General features: G+C 41.0%; 1 protein-coding gene across 1 annotated transcript in view; it reads left to right on the forward strand.

The window, feature by feature from the left end:
* Positions 1-11,298, forward strand: part of LOC119410713 (protein furry homolog) — a 50,853-nt gene that overhangs the window by 25,467 nt on the left and 14,088 nt on the right. Inside the window, exons 24-44 of the mRNA XM_037677603.1 lie at positions 116-173; positions 281-372; positions 504-676; positions 1,020-1,180; positions 1,883-1,993; positions 2,371-2,525; positions 2,743-2,845; positions 3,141-3,312; positions 3,655-3,911; positions 3,989-4,135; positions 4,217-4,385; positions 4,539-4,629; positions 4,715-4,794; positions 6,607-6,757; positions 6,871-6,974; positions 7,072-7,251; positions 7,871-8,069; positions 8,814-8,935; positions 9,020-9,207; positions 10,526-10,620; positions 10,696-11,276. Of these exons, the coding sequence (XP_037533531.1) occupies positions 116-173; positions 281-372; positions 504-676; positions 1,020-1,180; positions 1,883-1,993; positions 2,371-2,525; positions 2,743-2,845; positions 3,141-3,312; positions 3,655-3,911; positions 3,989-4,135; positions 4,217-4,385; positions 4,539-4,629; positions 4,715-4,794; positions 6,607-6,757; positions 6,871-6,974; positions 7,072-7,251; positions 7,871-8,069; positions 8,814-8,935; positions 9,020-9,207; positions 10,526-10,620; positions 10,696-11,276 (3,389 nt within the window). The remainder of the gene's footprint in view (positions 1-115; positions 174-280; positions 373-503; positions 677-1,019; positions 1,181-1,882; positions 1,994-2,370; positions 2,526-2,742; positions 2,846-3,140; positions 3,313-3,654; positions 3,912-3,988; positions 4,136-4,216; positions 4,386-4,538; positions 4,630-4,714; positions 4,795-6,606; positions 6,758-6,870; positions 6,975-7,071; positions 7,252-7,870; positions 8,070-8,813; positions 8,936-9,019; positions 9,208-10,525; positions 10,621-10,695; positions 11,277-11,298) is intronic.

Raw genomic sequence — 11,298 nt, forward strand, 5'->3', positions numbered from 1 at the left:
ATATATATATATATATATATATATATATATATATATATATATATATACAAATACATATAATGTGTATTTACTTTAAAGTTAAAGCAAACTAAATCTCTTTATTGTCTGCACACAGGGAGCTTGTGGAGGAGTTGCATCCCCTAATGAAAGAGGCGTTAGAGAGACGACCTGAGGTTAGTTCGTTTAAAGCTCAATGGATAAAAGCCAAAAACAGACCCCTTGGCAGAACGTTTTTTGGACTTGAATAAAAAAGCTTGTTTTTTTTCATAACGTTTTGCAGAACAAGAAGCGGCGTGAGCGACGAGACCTGCTCCGGCTGCAGCTGCTGCGGATCTTTGAGCTTTTGGCTGACGCCGGTGTCATCAGTGACAGGCAAGCGTAGGAATAACTGAAACTCAATCCCAAACCTGGGTTGTCACGTCTTTATAACTTTATATCTGCTTGATGAGCTGTTTGTAATTTCTCGTCACTGAATGCTTCGTGTTTATTTTGTCGCCCTGCAGTACAAACGGAGCTCTGGAACGTGACACCCTTGCCCTTGGCGCTCTGTTCTTGGAATATGTGGATCTGACTCGAATGCACCTGGAAGCTGAAAATGATAAAGACACCGAGATCCTTAAAGACATCCGAGCTCACTTTAGTGCCATGGTGGCCAACTTTATCCAATGTGTACCAGGTATGTCAACCATTGGCTCGACTTTGGAGCCTCTTCTTGTCATTTAAATGCTCCCAGACTGAAACACACGCAGCTCTGGAGTCGAGGCACTGAGCTTGATCTGAACGTTGCCTGTTCAGAGTAGATAAAAATAGTACAGTGTAAGGACAGAGCAGGTGCTGGTGATAACTCATGTTTCCGAGGTCCCCATTGAAAATCTAATATCATATAAATAGACACTTTTATCTTAATATCATTGTACATGTTCCAATTTTAGTAATTAGTTAAGATGCCTGGATAGTTATGCTGATTCTGCAACTTAATGTACAAACTAAAACCAGCTTTGCTTTGTTTCATTGTGTAGTGCACCACAGGCGCTTCCTGTTCCCACAGCAGAGTCTTCGGCATCATCTTTTCATCCTCTTCAGCCAATGGGCAGGTCCTTTCAGCGTCATGTTCACCTCCTTGGATCGCTACAGTGACAGACATCACCAGATCACAAGATATCAGTATTGTGCACTAAAGGTAAGGATACAGCGCCTTCTGAATCCTGTGTTCGGGGTTACTGAGAGTAAAAATGTTCACGGTGTTGTCTCATGGACACTTTAGGGATTAAACGATGCTTTGTTGATATCTGAAAAAGGAATTAAAGGCCTTGCATTCTTTGAAGGAAAGCAAATCATCTACAGCGGTTCATGTCAGAGTTTTGAAATAATATCATCTGATCCTTCATGATGAACAATGGTGGTGTAGCCATTTTGGTCAAATTTTTTGAAATGGCATAAAGAACAATCTTATGCGATGTTGCAAAATGTCATATTGTTGTAAATGACTCTCAACTAGAACCACGTCAAATTTGTGCTAAATGTCTTTCAAACTGACTAAAGTACAGACATTTTTATGGTAGTGGACTGGCTGAGGCAGCCATCTTGAGCTGAACTGCATCGTAAAGCTAATCAGCTGTAGATGTACATCAAAAGTTTACTTTCTGCAAGTTTTAATAAAATCCATCTAGTAGCTCAAGAGACGTTTTGCTAACAGACATGCAAGCACGTGTGCACACAAACACAAACCCAAGCAACAAACATTCTCACTCCACCTTCACCACCTTCAGCAGCAGGCAATAAATTTGCATCTATATTTATGGCTTGGTGAACAGTCGATACGTCTTGTCGTTGTAACAAAAGCCACACAGATGTGAATAAATGACTGCTGTTTGTTTTCCAGGCCATGTCTGCCGTGCTGTGCTGTGGGTCTGTCTTCGATAACGTGGGCCTTTCTCAAGATGGATACCTGTACAAGTGGCTGGACAATATTTTAGCCTGCCAGGATCAGCGGGTCTGTATCCAGTCTTTTAGCACTGTAGTGCATGTGATAGCATGCTCAAGTCTGCTTTTGAAAAGATCTGATGTAGTTTTTGCCAATTTCTCTTTATCACACAGAAGTGCTGGCAAGTAAAGGGTACTTTTGTAATTATTAAACCTGTCTATTGTCTCTACTGTGCAGCATTACTAATAGACCAACTAATACATTCTTATGCAATTCACATTCTTCAGCAAAGAAATCCAATGTGTAACCTGAACAGAAGCATTAATTAGGCATGTTGCCAACGCACCAGAATCTGTAGTAAACAAGCATTATTGTTGTAAATCTAACAGTTTACAGCTTCAGTAGAAAGATGATTTTAAAAGAATGTGTGGTTTTTGCCTCTGCAGGTTCATGAGCTTGGCTGTGAAGTCGTCATCCTGCTGCTGGAGCTTAATGCTGACCAGGTTAATCTAATCAACTGGGCTGTGGATCGCTGCTACACAGGCTCCTACCAGCTCGCCTCAGGCTGCTTCAAAGCCATCGCTACGGTCTTTGGCAGCAGGTACAGTCTGTCACAATCTCTGTTTTACTTCCTTAGATCATCTAAAATTGCTCGTCCACATGAGGAAATCACTGGCAACTTAGCTTAAGTCTCCATATGTTATTATTTTTAATTATCTATCAGGACTCGTTTTATATTACGGTCTAACTGTCAAAAACGGCCTTAAACGTGTTAAGAAATAGACACTTTCATTATTTTTTTATTTTGTCTTTACCAGCAAAAACTACCCATGTGACATTGTGACGTTGCTGAATCTGGTGCTCTTCAAAGCATCAAGCACCAGCAGGGAAATCTACGAGATTTCAATGCAACTAATGCAGGTAAGACGCAGTTGAGTTGCTGATTTATAGGAGTGCACATATCTGATAATCTATCAGGTATGATCTGATGATTGATATTGAGTGTATTTTGTTACTTCCTGTTTCATGTGTAAGACGTTATCATCATCAGGCACAGAGGTTTTGAGTTTTTTTCCACAGTCAAGCTTGATTATCAATCAAACTACAAATACCAACTTAAAAATCATCTGGTTTAAAATTGTTGCTTGTAAATTTTGCCAACGTGCATATTAATCAGAGATTACAGTGAATCTGTCATTCCTTTTCTTTGAAACAGATCCTTGAAGTGAAGTTGTCCCTGTACTCTGAGAAGATGGCAGAGGTAAAGCCAAGCAGTGTCCTACATGGCACCCATGGGCCTCTGCCACCCCTTTACAATGTCTCGCTGCCTCAGCTCTCCAGTCAGCTGGCCAGGATGTACCCTGAACTCACACTTCCTCTGTTCTCAGGTAGCTGACGCTGTAGTATCTTTGTGGATGTTGGACGGTTAGTCCATTAAATTTTTTTGCATTTCAGCGTTTTGTTTTTCTGCTGTAATATTTTCATGAGACATATTCTCTTGGCTTCTCGTTAAAAATGTTTGCTCATCTTCCACTTCTGAAAATATTTTTTTTTTATTCATGTTCATTTCACCAAACTGCAACAAAAATAAATGCCTTAAGATACCTCATGTTAATGTCAGTGTAAATAACGCTCATAAGGTGTATTCCATGTTTAAGTATTATCCAAATGATAAATAGTGCAGATCAACTCTGGTGCAACTTTAATGTGAGTCACTTTTGTTGTTCCAGAGGTCAGCCAGAGGTTCCCCACCACCCATTCAAACGGGAGGCAGATCATGCTAACATACCTCTTGCCCTGGCTCAGTAACATAGAGCTAGTGGATAGCGGCTTGTTACTTCCAGTCTTCACTCCGTCCACCGCAAGCTACGACTCCTCGTGCCAGCTGACCAGCCCAGACTCATCTCATCCACTGAAGGGTGCTGGCTGGGGATCCTTACAAGCCACATCAATGGTTCTCAATAACCTCATGTTCATGACGGCTAAGGTATGGCCATGTTTATTGGTTAAAATGGCAAAGTGATGGTATGACCTGTGGATAAAGCGGCTAATGTGCCTTTTTAGTATGGAGATGATCTGCCGGGATATGAGATGGAAAACGCCTGGAATGCTCTAGTCAGCAATGAAAACTGGAGCAACAACTTGAGAACCATGCTGCAGTTCTTTATCAGTTTATGTGGCGTCAGCAGTGACACCACCCTCCTCCCATATGTAAGAGAGATTACGAGATTAAAGCCTGCTAGAACTGTTTCCTTCTTCTTCTTAACACGTTTTCACGATCTTTTATTTTAGATCAAGAAAGTGGTGATCTATCTCTGTCGAAATAACACGATACAAACCATGGAGGAGTTGCTATTTGAGTTGCAGCAAATGGACCCAGTCAACCCTGTGGTGCAACACTGTGACAGCCCTCCTTTCTACCGCTTCACTGCCACAAGCAAAGCCTCTGCAGCAGCTTCAGGTACTTTTTTTTAAAGCTTTCTTCAGAAACCGTCACAGATAGGCCACTTGTGACTGCTGTAATATGGATGTAGCTTCTACTGTAAGACTTGCTCACTGTATTTTTTACTTTAACATGTTGCAAGTGATTTAGAGGATTTCGGTTTATTTCTAGGAACTACATCAAGCAGCAACACTGTTGTCGCAGGCCAGGAAAGCTTTACAGACACAGATGATGCAAAGACCAATAAAGAGAATGAGGAGAGGTAAAGGATGCAATCATGGCTTTAATCTCAGATTCTGAATAACTGCAAAAGGCTCGTGACAACATATGTGATTTTCTCATCTCAGACTCGGTCATATGAGAGCACACAACCGTCTGGAGTCCCGATACAGTAGCAGTTCAGGAGGGTCCTATGATGAAGATAAAAGTGAGTATTTGTATGAAACACTAAAAAATGGGGCAGGTGTCATAATTTGGTGAGTGTTGTTAAATATGCAATCTTGGCTTGGAGGGTGAGGCGGTAACCAGGACAGTGTCACTGATAATGCATGAGCAGTGCGCAGAATGGCCTTTGGTGTTTAAAGGGCTTCTGTGAGGAATGTCTTTGTAACTTGGGTAGTAAAGTTCAGAATTTCAGCACCACAACTTGTGACCCAAAAAGCAACTTGACTGAGTTTTATAGTTTTCATGTAAATCAAAGTTATCTGTATCGATCCATCCACCCATTTTCTTTTACAGTAGTCCCTTGTTTATCGCAGTGTTTACGTTCCGAATCCCCTCACAATAAGTGAAAATCCCTGAAGTAGAGACGTTATATTTATTTTAGTATTTATATATTCTGTATTTTAAGGCTTTATAAACCCTTCCCACACTCTTGCAATGTTCTAAACTCTTAAACCTACAAAATTTTAACAAGATATGTATATGTAATGCACAGTACTGCAAATTTTACTCACCAGCTCTGCAGAAGCAGTGGCTCGGTTCCGGTCCAGCAGACCTACCTTGCTGGACCTACCCTGCCAGTTCTGGTCCGGTTCTGGATGGCTCTCTGCAGCCCTTGAGCACCTAAACACTTTTGGAGGGAGCCGAACCTTCAGATGGCCAGCATGGGACCAAACGGTGGTCGAGATCAAGTCCAAATCTGGATGGGGGAAGTCCCGGTGGACTCCACAGAGAACGCCGGACCTCTGGGCGGTGCCTCCCTGCTCGAAAGGCCTCGTGGGCCGGTGGGCAGCACTCAGATTATTTTATTGTATTTTATTTATTTATTTATTTCATTTTAATTTATTCATTAATTTAAAAGAAACAAAAGAAACAAAACAAATTAATTAAAAAGAAAAAAACATTGAATGAAAAGGGTGCAGAAAGATTCACCGATGAGTCTGGAGGTCCGGTTCTGGTCCGGTTCCTGGTGGGTTCCGTGCAGCTCTCTGCATCCACTGGGCGCCAAAATCACTGTATGAATAAGGACCAAACTTTTTCGGATCAGATCAAAACTTTTCCTCTAGTATTTCAGCAGAAGGCAACGGGGCTTCTGGGTGGGGCATTGTTGTCCTCTGGTAAATGTAGTCATTATGAGCGAGGATACAGTATAGGTTTATTGAGAGAAAACTACAACATGTCAGCGCCTGTCCAAAGTATTTTTTGTTAACATTTTACTGTACTGTCCCATACTGTCCCAATCACGTGGGTAATATTAAAGTTGACAATCACGTGTCGTGTACATTTTTTATTTATTTATTTTTTTCTCATGTACAATCTTACTTTGAAAAACCGCAAAAGAGCGAGTCCACAAAAGACGAACCGTGAAGTAGCGAGGGACTACTGTATTCACATTTCCTTTCTGGTTCACGGGAAGCTGATGCCTGTCTCCAGCAGTCACTGTGCAAGAAAGAGGATACACCCTGGACAAGCTGTTAGTCCATCACAGGGACACATCGAGACAAACGAGACGAACAACCACTCACACTCTCACACACAGCTAGGTAAAATGTAGTTACCAATTAACCTTACATGCATGTTTTTGTCTGTGAAAACCCACACATGCACCGGGAGAACATGCAAACTCCTCCCAGAAAAGTCCCAGGTCAGGAGGCGATCCTGCGACCTTCTCGCTGAGAGGCGACAGCTCCAACCAATGCATCGCTGTTCCATCAATTAAAATAAAACTCTCAAATTTTCTCTTATGCCTCGTATTAGTCACGGAGATTTTTTAAGATATTGCTCTGTGACCACTCAGGTGAACCTATGCCTCCCTACGCTGACTGGCTGACGGCTGTAATTGAGACCAACAAGCCACACCCTCTGCCCATGCCTCTCAGTGGAGGATGCTGGGCTCCTCTGGTGGACTTTTTACCAGAAACCACCACTCCCAGAGGACCACTACACAGGTCAGACTGTAGCATCTAAAACCTTTTGAGATGGTCCCTTCTTGGGATTGTTTCTTGACAAATGTGTTTTATTAAATAAAGTATTTATAGTGTGTTTTATTTGTTTTCCATAGGTGTAACATTGCAGTGATCTTCATGACTGAGATGGTGGTTGACCACAGTGTGAGAGAGGACTGGACCCTGCACCTGCCTTTACTGCTCCACGCTCTATTTTTGGGTGAAGTCACTTGAAGAAATCAATTATGATCTGTCATCTATAGTTATTTCTTTGGTTGTGCCGTAAAACAACTGATGTACTCATGCTTACGTTCCAGGTATGGATCACTACCGCCCAGAAGTGTTTGAGCACAGCAAACGTCTCCTCCTCCACCTGCTCATCACGTTGATCTGTAACAACAACTTTCAGGCCATCGCATCCGTTTTACTGCAGACACAGGAAGTCCATGGAGCTAAGACTCTCACCTGCAAGCCAAACCCGGAAAGTTCACCTACTGGTAAAAAAATACGGTGGATTCAATTTGTTCTTTCTTGAACAACTGAACGAGAGTTGTGAAGGTTGGCATTTTTGGAACACAGCTCTTCTTCTTGGCCAAAATAAACTTGAGCATCATTATGGGATAGCTAGCGTTCCCCTAAAAACAAGAGATAAGTGTCTTATCAGGGTAGAAAATATTTGGACTGTGTGCCAAGCGCAGTACCGGGTGCAGTGGATATCAAAGGACTTGATTAAAGCATTCCATCCTGCTATTTTTGTCCTCATGCCTAAATTGGGGCCATCTGCTCAGGCCACAATAATCTGGTTTACCCAACCGGATCAACCCTCCCACTACTGACGAATTGTTTTGAAAATGTCTAGACACTGTGTTAAAGTGGTACTTGCTTCAGCTCATTAACAAGAAAGTGATAAATTGTGCCGTGACACAGTTGCAGCAGTGGAATTCAACAGTTTCATCTAAGTGTTTGCAGTTAACACTTTTATAGACTTGTTGGATTTATTTTCATGTTGCTCAGTTTTCTTCTAACTCTTAACTTCCATCTTCAGCTGCTGGGAAGCATAAAATAATTGAGTGCAACCAGTTAGTGATCAGTTGCTTGTTTCTCTGTTGCGCTCAGGGAGCTTTGACTTCCTGCGGGAGTGTCAGGCGTCTCCGGTTCCAGACTCTGGGCTCAGCTCTTCATCGACATCGTCCAGTCTGAGCCTGGGGGGGAGCAGCAACAACTTGCCTGAGATCACACAGGAGATGGAGGAGTTTGTGGACCCCACAAACATAAATGAAAAGGCAAACAAGCTCATTGAGTTTTTAGTTACAAGGTAACAACAGTGATGCTTACTTCCTTTATGTATTTTACTAAACCAATGTGAATTATGCTGATCTGAGATTTTATCAATCACAATCGGAAACTGCGTTTAGATGAATTGATGTTTCTCTTGGTGCATGTTTCCACCTAGTGGTGCTGCACATGTAGTGTAATTTACTTTTACATGACTTGATCAATTTCATCTTTAAATTAGGACGCCACAGGCAATATTATGATTAACTGTACCTACTAAAAATCCCAGTTTCCAGTTTGTTTGATATTAATATGATGCACATGACGTGCCTCTCCATCTAAAATGTCTTCTGTTGAATTAAAAGGACGCAGCAACCCTTGAAGCACATCAGTATCATATTAAAGAGCACAAATCCTCAGAGCTTACACAAACACACACCAAAGTGATAACTTAACTGGCATTTCCATTCAGACTCCACATAAACACCAGTTGTGTTGATTTACTGTTGTCACAAATTCGCTGCATAAACTCTGAGCTGCCGGTTAGTATTTTGTTAATGTTGTACTTGTTTTTTTCTGATTTTTAAAGTTTTACTAGGCTTCAGACACATAAATATAATGCAGAAAATGCAGAAATGCAGAAAAGTGTGTTTTATGTGCATCACTGAGTTTGTATACTGAACCAAACAGTTAAAAGGAAGTACAACACAATACTCAACTAACTTTTCTAACTTTGAAAAAGTACTATTATTCCTGAAATGATATGGACTAAAATATTTTATAGACCATATGGACCGCTGTGGTGCCACGAAGACATTTCACCAAAGAACCAAATCTCAAAAAGCACCGAACAGTTGACGAACTTCCTGCGACATGTGATTTCTGTGTTTAAAGAGTCCAAGTCAGGTAACCCTTGAGATTTTATACGTCAGTGATTAATTCTACAACAGAGCCTCATCTTGCCCGACTCCTCGTCTCTGACCTGCTCAGATTTCCATCTGGAGCAGCAGCTCAGCGAGGTGGCTCTGCAGACGGCCTTGTGCAGCTCATCTCGCCACTACGCCGGTCGCTCCTTCCAGCTGTTCCGAGCTCTTCATCAGCCGATTTCTGCGCATGCTGTGTCCGACCTCCTGTCAAGGCTGGTGGAAGTTATCGGAGAACACGGAGAAGAAGTGCAGGTCAGTCCGAGCACATCTCTTTAAGGGCACTTTATAGGAATACATTTTATCTCATCTTTATTACTGCTAATGGGATTTTAGAAATGGACAAACATGTTCAGAATTGCTGGTGAAGCAGAGAAACAATAATTAAACTGTGTAACAATAGACTTTGTACTGATTTAATGTGCCTTATTTAGTTTGAGCTAACACTAGACAACAAAATGTTGCTTTCTTTAGCTCCTTTGACAAATTATATTTGATTTATAAATTTGAAGTGCATTTTTTCCCAATTGTTTTTAGTATTTATATAATGTACACTATATAAGTAAAAAATAAATAAATATACAAAAGAGGGGAATGAGAACTTCTCATTGGGTTTTTTTACATGTTAAAGACTCTTGCACCAAATAAAAACCAAGAGATCGACATCTTGTCCAAGAACGTGAGTGTGCACATCTTTGTGTGTGCGTGTGTGTTTGCATGATGCGTGTTTCTGTGTGACAAACTGTTTTTTAAAGCATCGCATGTGTTTTAAAATTAATAGATTTAATTCAAAACTGTGTGAATGAATATTCATAAATAACAGATCGGTGTTCAATGGCGTCCAAAGATCACTGACAAACATTTACTGTTGACAAAAGTTTTTATAAAAATAGAATGACGATATCTGTTCACAAATAAAAATGGTAAAATATAAATGTGTGCACGTATAATACATGTTTGGGTTTGTGCATTTATGGGTGTTTCTGTGTGTTTTGAGAGTATATTATGCTTATGTCCAAATAAAAAATAACACATGAACTGGTATATTTTTATAAACCCAGCCATTAAAACTTTGAGAAAAATGATTTAAGTATTATATGAGAAATTAAAATAAGCTCATCCTTGCAGCAGTAAAATTAGAATTTTTTTTTTAAGTCTACCAAAAATTGCTTCAATACTTTGTTTAATGCAATCTTAAAAGGAGAATGTATCAAATTTATATTAATAGTTTATTAAATCATAAAATAATGCTATCAGTAAGCAGGTTGCATTAAAAAGATAAAGAAAATAACGCAAAAGTCAAATACTTTGTATTAAAATAAGTCCAGAGTTTTTAGGGGACATGATCCCATTAGACAGAAGCTGCTGCACAGTTAAGCGGGAAGGCCAAAAATAATGAGAATTAAAATAAATTAAAAAAAACTTCCTGCAACATCGGATCTTTTTATTTTCTACAGCAAATGAACCTCGAAAAGGAAAAGAATAACAGTGATCACTTTTTAAAGTTTTTTTTATTTTTTTTACAGCAAATAAATTCTTGCAACATAAATAAAGTGTTTGCTCTTGTCTTCAGGGCTATGTGATGGAAGTGTTACTCACTCTGGAATCTGTGGTGGACAACTTGGCTGAGTGTTTGAAGAACAACGATCTCATGGTATTCTTAACAAGGTTTGTGCCTTTTGTTCTTTTTTTTAACAATATCTAGTTGGAACAGAAATGAACTTGGATGCCGTCTTGTTACAGAGCCGCATCTCCAAATTTCCTCACCAGTTTCAAGCAGCAGTCCAACAGGAAGAGCACAGGGCAACTGGGCCTGAGAAGAGAGGAGAAGAGCAGGCATCACAGGAGCTCTTCTGTCCCCAAAAAGTTTGGAGAAGCTGACCGGTGTTCAGATCCACCCCGCAGTGCCACACTGGATCGTATCCAAGCCTGTGAGCAGCAGGCTCTCTTAGCCAAGATGAGCAGTTCATCCTTCTCAAAGGACAACGTCACCGACCCGCTGAGCATCAACCACCCCAGCAACCTGCTAGCCACCATCTTCTGGGTGGCGGTGTCACTCATGGAGTCAGACTTTGAGTTTGAGTATCAGATGTCTTTAAGGCTGATGAATAAGTTGATGGCAAACATGTCGCTGGACAAACCGGAGAACAGGGAGCGGCTGGAGAAGCTGCAGAGCCAGCTGAAGTGGAGCAGCTTCACTGGGCTTCAGCAGCTGTTGCTGAAGGGCTTTACCTCCGTGTCCACCACTGACCTCACACTGCAGCTCTTTTGCCAGCTCACGCCTGTGTCCAGAGTCCCTGTGGTGGACACGTCCCAAGCCATTGGTACAGGTGTTTTTATCGCCTA

This window comes from Nematolebias whitei, chromosome 6 (assembly GCF_014905685.2).
Source record: "Nematolebias whitei isolate Nwh7 chromosome 6, NemWhi1, whole genome shotgun sequence".
Taxonomy (NCBI): domain Eukaryota; kingdom Metazoa; phylum Chordata; class Actinopteri; order Cyprinodontiformes; family Rivulidae; genus Nematolebias; species Nematolebias whitei.